General features: G+C 43.1%; 2 protein-coding genes across 2 annotated transcripts; one reads left to right on the top strand and one right to left on the bottom strand.

Moving 5' to 3' along the window:
- Positions 1-14,666: 14,666 nt before the first annotated feature.
- Positions 14,667-17,203, top strand: LOC139538855 (phosducin-like protein 3). Its single transcript, XM_071341344.1, has 6 exons — positions 14,667-14,821; positions 15,134-15,266; positions 15,484-15,574; positions 16,023-16,166; positions 16,390-16,598; positions 16,778-17,203. The coding sequence occupies exons 1-6, from the start codon at positions 14,816-14,818 to the stop codon at positions 16,918-16,920; spliced, it is 726 nt and encodes a 241-aa protein (XP_071197445.1). The 5' UTR covers positions 14,667-14,815; the 3' UTR covers positions 16,921-17,203.
- A 228-nt stretch (positions 17,204-17,431) lies between these two features.
- On the bottom strand, positions 17,432-19,988 carry LOC139538856 (neuromedin-U-like). The gene is made up of 7 exons (XM_071341346.1): positions 19,734-19,988; positions 19,470-19,516; positions 18,723-18,776; positions 18,592-18,618; positions 18,402-18,452; positions 18,043-18,117; positions 17,432-17,627 (listed from the first exon to the last, which is right to left on the bottom strand). The coding sequence occupies exons 1-7, from the start codon at positions 19,804-19,806 to the stop codon at positions 17,610-17,612; spliced, it is 345 nt and encodes a 114-aa protein (XP_071197447.1). The 5' UTR covers positions 19,807-19,988; the 3' UTR covers positions 17,432-17,609.
- Between the last annotated feature and the right edge of the window lie 392 nt (positions 19,989-20,380).

Genomic DNA, 20,380 nt, shown 5'->3' on the forward strand with positions numbered 1-20,380 from the left:
CTCACAGTGAGAGTCTCATTTCCGCATTCAACCTTTCCTTCCCATATTTCCGGCGAAAGCGAGGAAGTTTAATTTCACTGGCCCTTTGTGATTGGTTATTATGTCTAGTATTAATTGAAACAGTTTATCATACAAAACTCAATCTGGGAATAGAATTGGATTGTAAAAACATTGTTTGTTTGTCCATAGTAAATGGGTTTAGTCATGTGCCATATGCTGTCTAGTGTGCACAAATAAATCAGAAGATGAATGTTGACGACATCTATTGTATCAATTCTGCATTATGCTTACAATGACTTATTATCATTACTACTATGCATGTCAGTTAGATGACCTAGTAACCTACTGTCAAAAACTGAACCTCCCTCATATTAAATTGAATAATGTGTGTAAATACAGATTTTTGATTTTTAGATGCATTCTCTTTGTCTTATAGTTTACAATTTAATAGTTTTTGATCATACCATATATTAATTTAGTGACAAATCAATGCAATGTCAGTGAAGTACCCATATAGTCTATTTATTAATTTTTTAATTTTTTTATTTTACCTTTATTTAACCAGGTAGGCTAGTTGAGAACAAGTTCTCATTTGCAACTGCGACCTGGCCAAGATAAAGCATAGCAGTGTGAACAGACAACAACACAGAGTTACACATGGAGTAAACAATAAACAAGTCAATAACATGGTAGAAAAAAGAAAAAAAGAGAATCTATATACAATGTGTGCAAAAGGCATGAGGAGGTAGGCAATAAATCAGATAATTACAATTTAGCAGATTAACACTGGAGTGGTAAATCATCAGATGGTCATGTGCAAGTAGAGATACTGGTGTGCAAAAAAAAGCAGAAAAGGAAATAAAAGCAGTATGGGGGGGGTGAGGTAGGTAAATTGGGTGGGCTATATACCGATGGACTATGTACAGCTGCAGCGATCGGTTAGCTGCTCGGATAGCAGATGTTTAAAGTTGTTGAGGGAGATAAAAGTCTCCAACTTCAGAGATTTTTGCAATTCGTTCCAGTCGCAGGCAGCAGAGAACTGGAAGGAAAGGCGTCCAAATGAGGTTTTGGCTTTAGGGATGATCAGTGAGATACACCTGCTAGAGCGCGTGCTACGGGTGGGTGTAGCCATCGTGACCAGTGAACTGAGATAAGGCGGCACTTTACCTAGCATAGCCTTGTAGATGACCTGGAGCCAGTGGGTCCGACGGCGAACATGTAGCGAGGGCCAGCCGACTAGGGCATACAGGTCGCAGTGGTGGGTCGAATAAGGTGCTTTAGTAACAAAACGGATGGCACTGTGATAAACTGCATCCAGTTTTCTGAGTAGAGTATTGGAAGCCATTTTGTAGATGACATCGCCGAAGTCGAGGATCGGTAGGATAGTCAGTTTCACTAGGGTAAGTTTGGCGGCGTGAGTGAAGGAGGCTCTGTTGCGAAATAGAAAGCCGACTCTAGATCTGATTTTGGATTGGAGATGTGTGATATGAGTCTGGAAGGAGAGTTTGCAGTCTAGCCAGACACCTAGGTACTTATAGATGTCCACATATTCTAGGTCAGAACCGTCCAGGGTGGTGATGCAAGTCGGGCGTGCGGGTGCAGGCAGCGAACGGTTGAAGAGCATGCATTTGGTTTTACTAGCGTTTAAGAGCAGTTGGAGGCCACGGAAGGAGTGTTGAATGGCATTGAAGCTCGTTTGGAGGTTGGTTATCACAGTGTCCAAAGAAGGGCCAGAAGTATACAGAATGGTGTCGTCTGCGTAGAGGTGGATCAGGGAATCGCCCGCAGCAAGAGCAACATCATTGATATATACAGAGAAAAGAGTCGGCCCGAGAATTGAACCCTGTGGTACCCCCATAGAGACTGCCAGAGGACCGGACAGCATGCCTTCCGATTTGACGCACTGAACTCTGTCTGCAAAGTAGTTGGTGAACCAGGCAAGGCAGTCATTAGAAAAACCGAGGCTACTGAGTCTGCCGATAAGAATATGGTGATTGACAGAGTCGAAAGCCTTGGCCAGGTCGATGAAGACGGCAGCACAGTACTGTCTTTTATCGATGCCGGTTATGATATCATTTAGTACCTTGAGCGTGGCTGAAGTGCACCCGTGACCGGCTCGGAAACCGGATTGCACAGCGGAGAAGGTACGGTGGGATTCGAGATGGTCAGTGATCTGTTTGTTGACTTGGCTTTCGAAGACCTTAGATAGGCAGGGCAGGATGGATATAGGTCTGTAACAGCTTGGGTCCAGGGTGTCTCCCCCTTTGAAGAGGGGGATGACCGCGGCAGCTTTCCAATCCTTGGGGATCTCAGATGATACGAAGGAGAGGTTGAACAGGCTGGTAATAGGGGGTGCGACAATGGCGGCGGACAGTTTCAGAAATAGGGGGTCCAGATTGTCAAGCCCAGCTGATTTGTATGGGTCCAGGTTTTCCAGCTCTTTCAGAACATCTGCTATCTGGATTTGGGTAAAGGAGAAGCTGGGGAGGCTTGGGCGAGTAGCAGCGGGGGGGGGGGGGGGGGGCTGTTGGCCAAGGTTGGAGTCGCCAGGAGGAAGGCATGGCCAGCCATTGAGAAATGCTTGTTGAAGTCTTCGATCATCACGGATTTATCGGTGGTGACCGTGTTACCTAGCCTCAGTGCAGTGGGCAGCTGGGAGGAGGTGCTCTTGTTCTCCATGGACTTTACAGTATCCCAGAACTTTTTGGAGTTAGAGCTACAGGATGCAAATTTCTGCTTGAAAAAGCTGGCCTTTGCTTTCCTGACTGACTGCGTGTATTGGTTCCTGACTTCCCTGAACAGTTGCATATCGCGTGGGCTCTTCGATGCTATTGCAGTTCGCCACAGGATGTTTTTGTGCTGGTCGAGGGCAGTCAGGTCTGGAGTGAACCAAGGGCTATATCTGTTCTTAGTTCTGCATTTTTTGAACGGAGCATGCTTGTCTAATATGGTGAGGAAGTAACTTTTAAAGAATGACCAGGCATCCTCAACTGACGGGATGAGGTCAATATCCATCCAGGGTACCCGGGCCAGGTCGATTAGAAAGGCCTGCTCGCAGAAGTGTTTTAGGGAGCGTTTGATAGTGATGAGGGGTGGTCGTTTGACCGCGGACCCGCAGCGGATACAGGCAATGAGGCAGTGATCGCTGAGATCTTGATTGAAGACAGCAGCGGTGTATTTGGAGGGCAGGTTGGTCAGGATAATGTCTATTAGGGTGCCCATGCTGACGGATTTAGGGTTGTACCTGGTAGGTTCCTTGATGATTTGTGTGAGATTGAGGGCATCTAGCTTAGATTGTAGGACTGCCGGGGTGTTAAGCATATCCCAGTTTAGGTCACCTAACAGAACAAACTCTGAAGCTAGATGGGGAGCGATCAATTCACAGATGGTGTCCAGGGCACAGCTGGGAGCTGAGGGGGGTCGGTAGCAGGCGGCAACAGTGAGAGACTTATTTCTGGAGAGATTAATTTTTAAAATTAGAAGTTCGAACTGTTTGGGCATAGACCTGGAAAGTATGACAGAACTTTGCAGGCTATCTCTGCAGTAGATTGCAACTCCTCCCCCTTTGGCAGTTCTATCTTGACGGAAAGTGTTATAGTTGGGTATGGAAATCTCAGAATTTTTGGTGGCCTTCCTAAGCCAGGATTCAGACACGGCAAGGACATCAGGGTTGGCAGAGTGTGCTAAAGCGGTGAGTAAGACAAACTTAGGGAGGAGGCTTCTGATGTTGACATGCATGAGGCCAAAGCTTTTTCGATCACAGAAGTCAACAAATGAGGGTGCCTGGGGACATGCAGGGCCTGGGTTAACCTCCACATCACCCGAGGAACAGAGGAGTAGTAGGATGAGGGTGCGGCTAAAGGCTATCAAAACTGGTCGCCTAGAGCGTTGGAGACAAGGAATAAAAGGAGCAGATTTATGGCCGTGGTAGAATAGATTCTGGGCATAATGTGCAGACAGGGGTATGGTGGGGCACGGGTACAGCGGAGGCAAGCCCAGGCACTGGGTGATGATAAGAGAGGTTGTATCTCTGGACATGCTGGTCTCAATGGGTGAGGTCACCGCATGTGTGGGAGGTGGGACGAAGGGGGTATCAGAGGTACGGAGAGTGGAACTACGGGGTCCATTGCAAACCAAAACAATGATAACTATGATAACTAGCCTGAACAACAGTATACAAGGCATATTGATATTTGGCAGAGACATACAGTAAGGCATAAAGTGATTGCAGGTCTTGATTGGGAGAGCTAGCTAAAACAACAGGTGAGATAACAGCAGCTAGTCAGCTAACACAGCAACAGCAGGTAAAAATGGCGACGACTAGGCAGAGAGGGTCGGATTAACTACACACAGAGCCTGAGTTAAAAACAGAATGGAGTACCGTAAATTAATGGACAGTCCGGTAGGCATCAGCTATGTAGCCAGGTGATCATAGTGTCCAGGGGGCAGCCGTAGATGGAGCAGGGAAGTCGCCGCTAAGCTAGCACGCGGTGTTTAAAGTTAGTAGCCCGGGGGGGTGAGTCTGCTCAGACGAAGGGGGTCTGCTCAGACGGAGGCCGGTTGAGGGTACAGCGGATGGGGTAATCGTCTGCAGACCAGATGTGGTCGTGTCGACAGAGAATCCAGGCCGGATGGCGAGAGAGAGGTTGTGATTGTAGAATTGTGTTTGCTAACTGATGCTAGCTTCGTAGCAGTGGCACTAGCTGTGCTAGCTGCGTTAGCTGCAGGCTAGCTGTGAGGATCAGAATTAGTGGCTCAGGGATTACGGCAGGAATCCGGCGTTGTTGTCGAGAGACAGTCCGATGCTGTTAAATTGGTGAGTAATATCCAGGCTAATAACAGGGCTGGTGTCTGTGCCGAAAGTAAAGGCTGCTAGCATCGGTTAAAAATGGCTAAGTAGCTTGTAGCTGGTAGCTTGTAGCTGGTTAGCTACTGGGGGTTCTTGAATGTGTTCCACAGTTCCAACGGTAAAAGCTGCTAGCATCGGTTAAAAATGGCTAAGTAGCTTGTAGCTGGTAGCTTGTAGCTGGTTAGCTACTGGGGGTTCGTGAATGTGTTTGGACATTTTCACTTAGGGGTGTACTCACTTTTGTTGCCAGCGGTTTAGACATTAATGGCTGTGTGTTGAGTTATTTTGAGGGGACAGCAAATTTACACTGTTATACAAGCTGTACACTCACTACTTTACATTGTAGCAAAGTGTCATTTCTTCAGTGTTGTCACATGAAAAGATATACTCAAATATTTACAAAAATGTGAGGGGTGTACTCACTTTTGTGATATACTGTATATATACACTGCTCAAAAAAATAAAGGGAACACTTAAACAACACAATGTAACTCCAAGTCAATCACACTTCTGTGAAATCAAACTGTCCACTTAGGAAGCAACACTGATTGACAATAAATTTCACATGCTGTTGTGCAAATGGAATAGACAAAAGGTGGAAATTATAGGCAATTAGCAAGACACCCCCAATAAAGGAGTGGTTCTGCAGGTGGTGACCACAGACCACTTCTCAGTTCCTATGCTTCCTGGCTGATGTTTTGGTCACTTTTGAATGCTGGCGGTGCTTTCACTCTAGTGGTAGCATGAGACGGAGTCTACAACCCACACAAGTGGCTCAGGTAGTGCAGCTCATCCAGGATGGCACATCAATGCGAGCTGTGGCAAGAAGGTTTGCTGTGTCTGTCAGCGGAGTGTCCAGAGCATGGAGGCGCTACCAGGAGACAGGCCAGTACATCAGGAGACGTGGAGGAGGCCGTAGGAGGGCAACAACCCAGCAGCAGGACCGCTACCTCCGCCTTTGTGCAAGGAGGAGCAGGAGGAGCACTGCCAGAGCCCTGCAAAATGACCTCCAGCAGGCCACAAATGTGCATGTGTCTGCTCAAACGGTCAGAAACAGACTCCATGAGGGTGGTATGAGGGCCCGACGTCCACAGGTGGGGGTTGTGCTTACAGCCCAACACCGTGCAGGACGTTTGGCATTTGCCAGAGAACACCAAGATTGGCAAATTCGCCACTGGCACCCTGTGCTCTTCACAGATGAAAGCAGGTTCACACGCACATGTGACAGACGTGACAGAGTCTGGAGACGCCGTGGAGAATGTTCTGCTGCCTGCAACATCCTCCAGCATGACCGGTTTGGCGGTGGGTCAGTCATGGTGTGGGGTGGCATTTCTTTGGGGGGCCGCACAGCCCTCCATGTGCTCGCCAGAGGTAGCCTGACTGCCATTAGGTACCGAGATGAGATCCTCAGACCCCTTGTGAGACCATATGCTGGTGCGGTTGGCCCTGGGTTCCTCCTAATCCAAGACAATGCTAGACCTCATGTGGCTGGAGTGTGTCAGCAGTTCCTGCAAGAGGAAGGCATTGATGCTATGGACTGGCCCGCCCGTTCCCCAGACCTGAATCCAATTGAGCACATCTGGGACATCATGTCTCGCTCCATCCACCAACGCCACAGACTGTCCAGGAGTTGGCGGATGCTTTAGTCCAGGTCTGGGAGGATATCCCTCAGGAGACCATCCGCCACCTCATCAGGAGCATGCCCAGGCGTTGTAGGGAGGTCATACAGGCACGTGGAGGCCACACACACTACTGAGCCTCATTTTGACTTGTTTTAAGGACATTACATCAAAGTTGGATCAGCCTGTAGTGTGGTTTTCCACTTTAATTTTGAGTGTGACTCCAAATCCAGACCTCCATGGGTTGATAAATTTGATTTCCATTGATAATTTTTGTGTGATTTTGTTGTCAGCACATTCAACTATGTAAAGAAAAAAGTATTTAATAAGAATATTTCATTCATTCATATCTAGGATGTGTTATTTTAGTGTTCCCTTTATTTTTTTGAGCAGTGTATATAGTACCAGTCAAAACTTGACACACCTACTCATTCAATGGATCTTCTTGATTTTTACTATTTTCTACATTGTAGAATAATAGTGAAGACATCAAAATTATGAAATAACACATGGAATCATGTAGTAACCAAAAAAGTGTTAAACAAATTAAAATATATGTTATATTTCTTTAAAGTAGCCACCCTTTGCCTTGATGACAGCTTTGCACACGCTTGGAATGTATTTCAAAATTCCCCAAGTTAATTTGGGGAATTTCTTTCCTTCTTAATGCGTTTGAGCCAATCAGTTGTGTTGTGACAAAGTAGGGGTAGTATACAGAAGACAGCCCTATTTGGTAAAATACCAAGTCCATATTATGGCAAGAACAGCTCAAATAAGCAAGGAAAAATGACAGTCCATCATTACTTTAAAAAAAGGAAGGTCAGTCAATCCGGAACATTTCAAGAACTTTGAAAGTTTCTTCAAGTGCAGTCGCAAAAACCATGAAGCACAATGATGAAACTGGCTCTCATGAGGACTGCATAGGAAAGTTACCTCTGCTGCAGAGGATAAGTTCATTAGAGTTAACTGCACCTCAGATTGCTGCAAAGAAACCACTACTAAAGGACACCAATAAGAAGAAGACCTTGCTTGGGCCAAGAAAAACAAGCAGTGGACATTAGACCAGCGCATTTAACCAGGTAGGCCAGTTGAGAACAAGTTCTCATTTACATCTGCGACCTGGCCAAGATAAATCAAAGCAAAAACAACAACACAGAGTTACACATAAACAAACGTATAGACAATAACACAATAGAAAAGTCTATGCACAGTATGTGCAAATGTAGAAGAGTAGGGAGGTAAGTCAATAAATAGGCCATGGAGGCGAAATAATTACAATTTAGCATAAACACTGGAGTGATAGGTGTGCAGATGATGATGTGCAAGTAGAGATACTGGGGTGCAAAAGAGAAAGAAGATAAGTAACAATATGGGGATGAGGTAGTTGGGTGTGCAATTTACAGATTGGCTGTGTACAGGTACAGTGATCGGTAAGCTGCTCTGACAGCTGATGCCTAAAGATAGAGGGTGTAACGGCGTTCCTCCTCCTCTTCATCCGAAGAGGAGGAGCAGGGATTGAACCAAGGTGCAGCGCGTTGAAATGACATACTGAAGTTTATTTAACAAGAACAAAACAAACTATACTTGGAATGATACAAAATAACAAAAACGAATGTAGACAGACTAGAACGACGAACTTACATGAAACATGAAGAACGAACGAACAAGTACTTACTACAAAACAAAAACGACGAACGAACGAAACAGTCCCGTATGGTGAAAACATATACACAGACACAGGAGACAACCACCCACAAACAAACAGTGTGAACAGCTAACCTATATATGGTTCTCAATCAGAAGACAACGTCAAACACCTGTCTCTGATTGAGAACCATATAAGGCTGATTACAATAGACCTAAACATAGAAACACAAAACATAGAAATGCCCACCCAAACTCACGTCCTGACCAACAAAACATACAAAACTAACAGAAAACAGGTCAGGAACGTGACAGAGGGGGAGATATAAGACTCCAGCTTCAGTGATTTTTGCAATTCTTTCCAGTCATTGGCAGCAGAGAACTGGAAAGAAAGGAGGCCAAAGTAAGTGTTGGCTTTGGGGGTGAGCAGTGAAATATACCTGCTGGAGCGCGTGCTACGGGTGGGTGTTGCTATGGTGACCAGTGAGCTGAGATAAGGCGGTGCTTTACCTAGCATTGATCTATAGATGACCTGGAGCCAGTGGGTTTGGCGACGAATATGTAGTGTAGGCCAGCCAACGAGAGCATACAGGTCGCTGTGGTGGGTAGTATTTGGGGCTTTGGTATTTATGCTGCAGTAGTTTATGTGTCGGGGGGCTAGGGTCAGTTTGTTATATCTGGAGTACTTCTCCTGTCTTATCCGGTGTCCTGTGTGAATTTAAGTATGCTCTCTCTAATTCTCTCTTTCTCTCTTTCTTTCTCTCTCTCGGAGGACCTGAGCCCTAGGACCATGCCTCAGGACTACCTGGCATGATGACTCCTTGCTGTCCCCAGGCCACCTGGCCGTGCTGCTGCTCCAGTTTCAACTGTTCTGCCTGCGGCTATGGAACCCTGACCTGTTCACCGGACGTGCTACCTGTCCCAGACCTGCTGTTTTCAACTCTCTAGAGACCGCAGGAGCGGTAGAGATACTCTTAATGATCGGCTATGAAAAGCCAACTGACATTTACTCCTGAGGTGCTGACTTGCTGCACCCTCGACAACTACTGTGATTATTATTATTTGACCATGCTGGTCCTTTATGAACATTTGAACATCTTGGCCATGTTCTGTTATAATCTCCACCCGGCACAGCCAGAAGAGGACTGGCCACCCCTCATAGCCTGGTTCCTCTCTAGGTTTCTTACTAGGTTTTGGCCTTTCATGGGAGTTTTTCCTAGCCCCCGTGCTTCTACACCTGCATTGCTTGCTGTTTGGGGTTTTAGGCTGGGTTTCTGTACAGCATATTTTAAGAATGTGAAATGTCAGAATAATAGTTGAGAGTGATTTATTTCAGCTTTTATTTCTTTCATCACATTGCCAGTGGGTCAGAAGTTTACATACACTCAATTAGTATTTGGTAGCATTGCCTATAAATTGTTTAACTTGGGTCAAACGTTTCAGGAAGCCTTCCACAAGCTTCCCACAATAAATTGGGTGAATATTTGCCCATTCCTCCTGACAGAGCTGCTGTAACTGAGTCAGGTTTGTAGGCCTCCTTGCTCTCTCAGAACGCTTTTTCAGTTCTGCCCACACATTTTCTATAGGATTGAGGTCAGGGCCTTGTGATGGCCACTCCAATACCTTGACTTTGGTATCCTTAAGCCATTTTGCCACAACTTTGGAAGTATGCTTGGGGGTCATTGTCCATTTGGAAGACCCATTTGCGACTAAGCTTTAACTTCCTGACTGATGTCTTGAGATGTTGCTTCAATATATCCACATAATTTTCCTTCCACATGATGCCATCTATTTTGTGAAGTGCACCAGTCCCTCTTGCAGCAAAGCACCCCCACAACATGATGCTGCCACTCCCGTGCTTCACGGTTGGGATGGTGTTCTTCGGGCTTGCAAGCCTCCCCCTTTTTCCTCCAAACATAATGATGGTCATTATGGCCAAGCAGTTCTCTTTTTGTTTCATCAGACCAGAAGACATTTCTCCAAAAAGTGTGATCTTTGTCCCCATGTGCAGTTGCAAACCGTAGTCTGGCTTTTTAATGGCGGTTTTGGAGCAGTAGCTTCTTCCTTGCTGAGCGGCATTTCAGGTTATGTCGATATAGGACTCGTTTTACTGTGGATATAGATACTTTCGTACCTCTTTCCTCCAGTATCTTCACAAGGTCCTTTGCTGTTGTTCTGTGATTGATTTGCACTTTTCGCACCAAATTACGTTCATCTCTAGGAGACAGAACACATCTCCTTCCTGAGCTCTATGACGGCTGCGTGGTCTCATGGTGTTTATACTTGCGTACTATTGTTTGTACAGATGAACGTGGTACCTTCAGGCGTTTGGAAATTGCTCCCAAGGATGAACCAGACTTGTGGAGGCCAACAATTTTTTTCTGAGGTCTTGGCTGATTTCTTTTGATTTTCCCATGATGTCAAGCAGAGGCACTGAGTTTAAAGGTAGGCCTTGAAATACATCCACAGGTACACCTCCAATTGACTAAAATGATGTCAATTAGTCTATCAGAAGCTTCAAACGCCATGACATCATTTTCTGGAATTTTCCAAGCTGTTTAAAGGCACAGTCAACTTAGTGTATGTAAACTTCTGACCAACTGGAATTGTGATACAGTGAATTAAAAGTGAAATAATCTGTCTGTAAACAATTGTTGTAAAAATGACTTGTGTCATGCACAAAGTACATGTCCTAACCGACTTGCCAAAACTATAGTTTGTTTTAACAAGAAATGTGTGGAGTGATTGAAAAACGAGTTTTAATGACACCAACCTAAGTGTATGTAAACTTCCGACTTCAATTGTATGTAAATGTAATATTTCATTATTTTTATTTTTTTGATCAATTAGCAAATATTTGTAAAAACCTGTTTTTGCTTTGTCATTAAGGGGGTATTGTGTGTAGATTGAGGGGGGGAAACTATTTCATACATTCTAGAATAAGGCTGTAAACTAACAAAATATGGAAAAAGTCAAGGGGTCTGAATACTTTCCGATGGCCACCCTTCATCAGGGCACAAGGCAAGACCCAAATGCAGACACAGGAGGCAGATGGTAGAGCTCCGATATTTATTATAACAAAGGGAGTAGGCAAAGGCAGGTCGGGGGACAGGCGAGATCATAAACCAGGTCAGAGTCCAAACAGTACCATACGATAGGCAGTCTCGAGGTCAGACCAGGCAGAGGTCAGAAACCAGATCCGAGTCCAAAAACAGTACAAGGGGATAGGCTGGTAGTCAGAGCAGGCAGAATGGTCAGGCAGGTGGGTTCGGAGTCAGGACAGGCAAAGGTTGAAACCAGGAGGACTAGAAACAAACAGAGACTGGGAAAAAATAGGAACAAGGAAAACCGCTGGTTGTCTTGGCAAACAAGACGAACTGGCACAGAGAGACAGGAAACACAGGGATATATACACCGGGGATAATAAGCGACACCTGGAGGAGGTAGAGACAATGACAAGGACAGATTAACCAGATCAGGGTGTGACACCCATATATTACGGGTGTCAGGGAAAATGTATGGAGTAAAAAGTATATTATTTTCTTTAGGAATGTAGTGAAGAAAAAGTAGTCAAAAAATATAAATAGTAAAGTAGAGATACCCCCCCCAAAAAAAATAAGTAGTACTTTAAAGAATTTTTACTTAAGTACTTTACCGCACTGAATGTATTAGGACAGTGGTTCCCAAACTCTTTATAGTCCCGTACCCCTTCAAACATTCAACCTCCAGCTGTGTACTTCCTCTAGCACCAGGGTCAGCGCACTCTCAAATGTTGTTTTTTGCCATCATTGTAAGCCTGCCACACACACACTATACGATACATTTATTAAACATAAGAATGAGTGTGAGTTTTTGTCACAACCCAGCTTGTGGGAAGTGACAAAGAGCTCTTATAGGACCAGGGCACAAATAATAATATAATAATCAATAATTTTGCTCTTTATTTAGCCATCTTACATATAAAACTTTATTTGTTCATAGAAAATTGTGAAAAACTCACCACAGGTTAATGAGAAGGGTGTGCTTGAAAATCCACTCTCACATAGGTACGTGGTTGTAAAAGGGCATCAGTGTTTTAAAAGCGCGATTTGCCAAGGCAGGATACTGTGAGTAAATTCAATTTTCACAGAACCGCTTGCTGCAATTTTGATGAGGCTCTCTTGTTTAGATATCGGGAAGTGGACTGGAGGCTGGGCATGAAAGGGATAACGAATCCAGTTTTTTGTGTCATCCATACCTGTGTAATTGTGCACCCAACTCACTCAGGTGCTTCGCTATATCACATTTGACATTGTCCATAAGCTTGAGTTCATTTGCACACAAAAAATCATACAATGATGGAAAGACCTGTGTGTTATCCTTGTTAATGCAGACAGAGAAGAGCTCCAACTTCTTAATCATAGCCTCAATTTTGTCCCGCACATTGAATATAGTTGCGGAGAGTCCCTGTAATCCTAGATTCAGATCATTCAGGAGAGAAAAAATATCACCCAGATAGACAAGTCGTGTGAGAAACTCGTCATCATGCAAGCGGTCAAACAAGTGAAAATTATGGTCAGTAAAGAAAACTTTAAGCTCATCTCTCAATTTAAAAAAACGTGTCAATACCTTGCCCCTTGATAACCAGCGCACTTCTGTATGTTGTAAAAGCGTTACATGGTCGCTGCCCATATCATCATCAGTTCAGGTGCCTTGCTTTAACAAAGTTAACCATTTTAACTGTAGTGTCCAAAATGTCTTTCAAGCTGTCAGGCATTCCTTTGGCAGCAAGAGCCTCTCGATGGATGCTGCAGTGTACTGAAGTGGCATCGGGAGCAACTGCTTGCACGCGCATTACCTCTCCACTATGTCTCACTGTCATGGCTTTTGCACCATCAGTACAGATACCAACACATCTTGAGCACCCAAGTCCATTTGATGTCACAAAGCTGTCCAGTGCTTTAAAAATATTGTCTCCTGTTGTCCTGGTTTACAGTGGTTTGCAGAAGAGGATGTCTTCCTTAATTGACCCCCCATAAACGTAAAGGACTTGTACCAGGAGCTGTGCCAGGCCCGCCATGTCTGTTGACTCATCCAACTGTAAAGCATAGAATGCACCGGCTTGTAAGCGAAGCAATAATTGTTTCAAAACATCTCCTGCCATGTCACTGATGCGTCATGAGATAGTGTTGTTTGATGATGCATTTTCTGTATTTTTTGGGGCCTTTTCCCCCAGCATTGTTCCAGCCATATCGGCGTAGAATTAAGTCCTCCGCACAATAGTATGGGGCTTGCCTGTCCTAGCCACTCGGTAGCTCACCATATAAGACGCTTCTAGCCTCTTATTATTAATGGTGCTAGCTGTTGCTTTTATACAAGTCTTACTACTCGAAAGTAGTCTTCATTCTCACTCAAAAACATCCTGTGGCTTAATTTTCAAATTGGCATGTTCCGTTTCTCTTTGTCTGCGCAAGAGTGAAGGTTTTATCAAGTTGTGAGATAGTACTTTTGCACATATAACACACCGTGGCTGAGGAAAGGCACTACTTCCAATATAAGTGAACCCCAAATCAATGTAGTTCTCATCATCATCTCACGTCCCTGTCTGTTGTTCGGTGCTTTCCCGGGTAAAGGGGCAGTAGCTTTTCAGCTGCATCATATTCACAACTGTCAGTGTCCATGCTAAGTTAGCCGGGCTAACAATAAATGTAGAATTACTGATGCTAGCATTGGATGTGCTCGTGGAAGCAGAACAACTTGTGTTGTCGACAGGTGCAGGTGTAGTACTGCTGGTATATGTCTCTATGGACGCGGGCCTAACTTTTTTAACCATCTATCCATTTTTCCCCCATTTCTTTTTCATCTATCCATTTTCGAGCAAACGGAATGAGCACCAGCTACGTTTGGCTACATACGGACCGTTATCGGAATTCCCGCGAGAGTAACGGTTAATGTGATTGGACGTTAATTATTTGACTAGGCTACCTGTATTTGACATTCTGTTGTTATTTCGCTGAACACTAAATGGTTTAATTTAATTTTTGGCAGTGAAACGAGGCTACTCAGGCGAGAAAAAAACTCACCCAAATATATAGCCCAGTTGAAAAATATAAATGAACTGTTTGAAAATGTGAAGAAATGTAAAAACATTTTTTATTTTTTTTTTAAATGTGAATCCAATTTTTATTATGCGTACCCCCGACGGCATTACCCCAGTTTGGGAATACTTATATTAGGCTATCATATTAGAACACAAAAACAGGCCAGCATTGTTTAGAAATGTGTTGGACCTCTGTGTAACCCCACCCCTATAAGCTTGGTCACCCCAGAGACTGACAGCACAGCGTGATTTTTAGGTGCAGCTGTTGTCTCACAGCTGCCACATATGGAAAGTAGCTTTCCCACTCCTTATATGGACATATTGGAGATGCAAAACGGATGTTGGTGCAACCTTTATTATTGTCCCTTGACTTTCTGGCGCTAGCCAGTTTTCTGATAATAATGCATAATAAACACCGATTAAATATGATTCGTCCTCAGAAAAATACATTATTGTTCAATTACTCTGAAATAAGTTTATATTTGTGATAACTGACAAGTATTTACGTTTTTTACATTTAAAGATCTTGTTTTACTCCGGAAGAAATGTGGGTGAGGTCCTTCTATTTCCGTGTCTGGGGAGATAAGTGGTGTGATTTCAGCGTTTGTCTTGAACAGTTAAAAAATGCAGGTTTGTAAACTTATAACACCTTTTCTAGCTATAGAAAAAGTAGTAATGAAGGTCATAGCTGACGTTTTGAGCAGTATGAGTATATGTTCGCACGCCACCTTGATTGGGACATAGCTAACGTTAGCTGCATTTAAACATTAGCTAATGTTCGCTAGCTGTAATACCACAGATAAAAGGTGGTTACCGGTAGTTATAAGTATCTTTGGTAATTCCAAAGAGCCTAGCTATAGATGTTTAAAAACTATGTGGCAAACTAACAACACTGTTTGTGCTTAAATAAAACTCCAATGATCTGTTATTTCTCAATCCCAGGACCCTAACGCAGATACCGAGTGGAATGACATCCTGAGGAAGAAGGGGATCCTTCCTCCCAAGGAGAAAACTCAAGATGAGGTTGATGAGGACGCTCTAGAGCAGCAGATTCTTCTTCAGCAAGAATCTGTTGGTAAGAGGTGGCTATTAATATCATATAGCTACCTCTGTGGGACTAGGTTTCTCCTGAACTGGTCTAAAAATAGTTTTTATGTTATTCTTAATTTTTTAACTAACAGGACATGGTTTTGGAAGGCTGATCCTTGGTCAACAGCATCCTCTGTTAGTAGTTTTAATACCTTAAATTATACTTTTTCTGACTTGTATTTCCTGTGGTGTTTTGTGACCAGTAAAAACCTATGAGAGTATGACTCTGGACCAGCTGGATGAGAACGAGGATGACTTCAGTGAAGAGGATGAGGCTGCCATCGAGATTTACAGGTTTCAAAGCATTACTAAGATGGTACATTATACATACAACAGATATTGGCTGCCATATGGCCCGGGGCCATAGCTGAGCAATCGGTCAAGTTGAGCCGGCTCTGTGTTTGCCACATTGGGCATGTTAATTATTTTATTGAAAACAACCTAAGTGCAAAGAATTTCTGATTCCTCCCCTATGTCGGTGTGTAAACAGCACATTTTAAGTCTTTGGGGAACTAAAAATACTCACTTGATGGGCAAGTGCCTTTCAGACCTTAATGTCAGTCCCTTAATACAACCTACTGCCATTAAAAGAGATGCTGAAAAATGTAAAGCTCCATTGTGGCTATCATGTTAATGGTGAAATAGCCTTTTGCATCCCAAATAGAGAATGACAATGTTATGACCTTGTTATTACCAGAATGAACCTACATTGCCTCAACTCTCGCCATTTCCTTCTCACCAGGCAAAAGAGGCTTGCAGAATGGAAAGCCACCCAGATAAAGAATTGCTTTGGAGAAGTAGTGGAGATCTCTGGGCAGGACTACATCAAGGAGGTGAACAAAGCTGGAGAGGGCATCTGGGTTGTGCTGCATCTCTACAAACAGGGGTGAGTTCTGTTAGATTTTTTTTTTTAGATCTGATAACTTTATTGGCCAAGACCTTATTTGAAAATCATGAAACAAGGTTTTCCTTTTTTGTTGTTCATATAAGCCTGATTAACAGTGGTCCTTTTTAAATTGCACTGAATAGGTCTATCTGCCAAATACATAGATTTAACTAATTGACCCATTGTAATCAAATCTCTCTGTTCCATTCTCTCATCCTCCCAGAATTCCTCTGTGCACCCTGATAAACCAGCATCTGTCAGAGATGGCCAGGAAATTCCCCCAGACCAAGTTCCTGAAGTCCATCTCCACCACATGCATCCCCAACTACCCCGACCACAACCTACCCACCATCTTTGTCTACCATGAGGGAGAGATGAAGGCACAGTACATCGGGCCTCTGGTCTTCGGGGGCATGAACCTCAAAGTTGAGGGTAAGAGACAATCGCCTCAGCTAGACTTTTATAGGATACTATTAGCGACATGATATGGTAGTTTATGCTGTCCAGTGTGTATACTTCTCACCCTCAGATTTGTGCATTGTCAGTTTTGAATGACAATTTCTTACTTTCTCTACTAGATATTTAAATCTGCTTTATCCTATCATCCTCAGAGCTGGAGTGGAGGTTATCAGAATCTGGCGCTGTCAAGACAGACCTGGAAGAAAACCCCAAGAAGCAGATTGAAGACAAGCTGATGTCGTCGATCCGATCCACTCTCCCCACACGGAAAGACAGTGACTCCGAAGAGGACTAGCCGCCTAACACCAAATAACATTACTCTTAACGCTCAACCATCACTGTGTGTGAGGATGGCTCTCTCCTGTGGTGAACTGCACACCTCTCACGCTCTCTATGTTACCTCAGTCAGCAGAGAGGCTCCATCAGAGTACTATCCCTCCCCGGTTGAAAGATCTCTTATGTTACGAGATCATTCTCCTAAATCAGATCGGAACTTGTGTTTTTACATAACATTTGGTTGAAGATTGTCCTTTTTTTAATTTAACATATGTTTCATAATAAATGACAATAGAAATGAATACATTTGTAATTGTTTAAATTAAATGTAAGTAACCATTCACCCATGCCATAATCAGTTGACGCTTTTTATAAAGTGTTCACCCTGATCTGTGTAACCATCACAAAGGACTCCTTTGACTGTGTTCACTGTTAGCGGTCTGAATTTGTGTATGTGCAATTGTCTACAAAATGGCAAAGTACAGAATCCTCATCTTATATCACAAAATATTTACATTTACCAACTGAAATCAGGAAGACACTTCACAATCTGCAATTTATTTCTCATAAATATCAAGTCCATTGCCAGAGAACACTGAGGATGCTGCTTCTGTCTGTCCCTCAGTCTGCCATTTTGTGCTCAATGTTCAGGGGGGTTGCAGTGTGCTGATGTCTTCTGTCCAGTTATTCCAAAGTCAGATTTTTACATCACACATCAGAGTGCTTCTGTGTAGCAGGGAATAGAGAGAACCTCGGTCATAGGCATGGCATTTCTTGAATTGTCTACTTTGTTCTAACTTTTATGTAGATTCTATTCAGGGGTAGTATATGTCTAAAGTACATATTGTACCTTGATTGAGCCCTGCGGACTGGCCACAGAAAGACTGTGGTCCTCAACCTCTAAGAGAAAGGCACTGGAGAAGCTTTCACAAACTCTTGAGCTTCAATCAGAAAAGGCTACATGGACACTGCTGACCTGCAAACCGATATTTCATTTCAGAATTGGTTAAAATTGCGTAAAGGTCAGGGTTAAGGGTTTGGTTAAGGTTAGTCGGTCTTGCAGGTCAGAAGTGTCCTTGTCTCCTGCTTCAATATTGATATTCTGCTAATCATCAAGGTTGAAACAGCACAGGGTCCTTACCAAAAGCATGAGCTGCTTCTTTCTCCTCTGAGACAGTTTGGGTGACAGGCGCATCAGCGGGTGCACTGAATGGGACTAGAGAGGGGAATGCCTGTTAGATTCCAATCGCATGTAATTACTAAATAATCAGATCAATAAAACATGTTATAACAAATACAGCATGTTATCATCTAAAGACAAAATCCCATACTGTGCTGTCCAGGAAATCCAATGACACTTTTGCTTATATGCCTGAAACATTGTACATGGTTGTTTGAGGGTGTGTACATAGTTCTAATTTGCTCTCAGACATAATTCACTGACATTCTGAAGCAATATGGAAATACAGTTTGTGCATCAAGGAGTCTTTCTCTACTTACCGCATGCTGTACAGAGTCTACCGAGTTGGCCTTTGAATAGTGAAACAGGAACTGACGAAAAGAGCATATACAAAGTCAACACTGTTCCAAAGACAATGAATATTGCAACTGCAAGTTAACCTCAGTATTTTGAGGAATAAGTTATGAACAAGTATTTAGTAATAGGGTGTGATATTGTTGAGGAACTTACTCTTTTGAAAACATTCTGAACTTGCTCCTGTGACGGGGAGAGGGACAGGGAGAGAATAATTACACTGGCGTCAGAGCTGCTATCATATATAATCTGTGATAAGATTGAGTCATACAGTAGCTAAGCTTTACCTCATTCTGATCTCTCCCCATCATATCACCAACATCAGTCTGGATCCCAGGACCCTGCAGCAGACAAATCAATGGTCAATGATAAAACACAAGTCTATAACACATCTAAAGGCACTAAACCCAAGCAAACATAAAAGCTGTTGTACATGTCATCCATTGTCTACTGTATACTGTACCCATTGCAAAGTAATGATCGTATCTCTGTCATCGGTGTGTCTAGTTGATAGGAGTGGGGGGAAGTCCTATATATTCTTATTCCCCTCATCCTGTCCCCCACCAGTCTGATTTAAGTTAGAGTGACTCACTTGTGTGTCCCCAACCCCCTCTCCACGTATAACCTAGCCCAGCCACCACAAGTAACAAGAGGCACCCTTTAATTTGGTTGGAATCACCTGCTGACCCCTTATCAGACACGGATGAGATTTCTCCAGTGGTGCAAACTCTCCTCTGATGAACGCAGAAGAGGACTGAGATGTTTAAACAGTGAAAGACTGAGATACAGCGAGTGATACACATTCAAGGCATATATTGAATGATTTGGGCCTAGAATACCTTCATACTACATTTTAACACTTTGCTTCTGGTATCAGGTAAGGAAATGTATCCTTGTTGTCAATCTAATAATCCATTCATAAGTAATTCATAATTTATTTAAAAACTAATTTCACAATATTTGTTTGAATTACACAATTGCCTTTTATTTTCACTTTTCAGGTATAGGCATGCAAAAAAAACAAAGTCCCATACCCTTCTGAAAGCAATTCCATGTTCACACTCTTTGTATGGACTAGCCTCTACAGAAAGAAAAAGAGTAAGTTTCAAAAGTATACATTTGTTTATTTTATCAATCTATAACATACAATAAAAATACATGTAATAGCCAACAATATCAACAATATAAATAGCTAATTCAAAAACAACATAAACATCGATTTCAGATTTTAAGATTTAGATAGCCTAAATTATACAGAAATGTTGAAGTTCATTTAAATGACATAAATAATCTCTCACCTGTCGCCTTCCAACATCCAAGGCACCAGACCAATTGAAGTATGCAAAGTTGTTGAAGATACGAAGCGCTCATCTCGAGCTATGAGATTCTAATGCGCTTTGGTGAGGGTATATGCGCTCTGTGTTGGTTTTGTGGTCTGCCCGAGAAAGTCTTGTTATATTGCCACGTCACAGTACAGAATTGAACTCTACTGACTATCTCATCCGACATAATTATATAGGCTATAACTTTGATGGGAGAAGCATCATCTCCCACGCACAGGTGACCAGTCAACGTCCCACTGGTCTCCTTGGTCACCAGCTGAGTGTTTGTGCGCAAGTCCCCTCTCCCTCGTCATTTTGAACGGTTTTAAGATACATTTAGATATGGAAACTAAATCAAAGAAATCCATCAAAAACAGGATGTTAACCAAACATAAAATCGGAATGGAAGTTAAACAACTGGTGTCGAATATTTTTTCAGTACACTTGATTATAGGACAAGGTGATGAATAATGACCCCGTGATGTTCAAGTTCATTGAAAACCATAAACAACCAAGTAAATGTTGGGGAGTAACAGATTACATGCAGTCTCTTACATGTAAGGGATTACAAAAAGCTGTAACAGTAATACGTTACATTACCAGCAAAAATATTGTAACCAGAT

The sequence above is a fragment of the Salvelinus alpinus genome, chromosome 14, assembly GCF_045679555.1.
Source record: "Salvelinus alpinus chromosome 14, SLU_Salpinus.1, whole genome shotgun sequence".
Classification (NCBI taxonomy): domain Eukaryota; kingdom Metazoa; phylum Chordata; class Actinopteri; order Salmoniformes; family Salmonidae; genus Salvelinus; species Salvelinus alpinus.

What these genes read in the sequence shown, in the direction of transcription:
- LOC139538856 (XM_071341346.1), bottom strand. Translation starts at nt 19,806, where the DNA reads ATGAGCGCTTCGTATCTTCAACAACTTTGCATACTTCAATTGGTCTGG. An exon ending in ATGGAATTGCTTTCAGAAGG is followed by an intron (nt 18,777 to 19,469) that starts GTATGGGACTTT and finishes TGTCTGCTGCAG; the next exon opens with GGTCCTGGGATCCAGACTGA. An exon ending in TTCAGAATGTTTTCAAAAGA is followed by an intron (nt 18,453 to 18,591) that starts GTAAGTTCCTCA and finishes TCTTTTCGTCAG; the next exon opens with TTCCTGTTTCACTATTCAAA.
- LOC139538855 (XM_071341344.1), top strand. An exon ending in TCTTCAGCAAGAATCTGTTG is followed by an intron (nt 15,267 to 15,483) that starts GTAAGAGGTGGC and finishes TTTTGTGACCAG; the next exon opens with TAAAAACCTATGAGAGTATG. An exon ending in CTGCATCTCTACAAACAGGG is followed by an intron (nt 16,167 to 16,389) that starts GTGAGTTCTGTT and finishes TCATCCTCCCAG; the next exon opens with AATTCCTCTGTGCACCCTGA.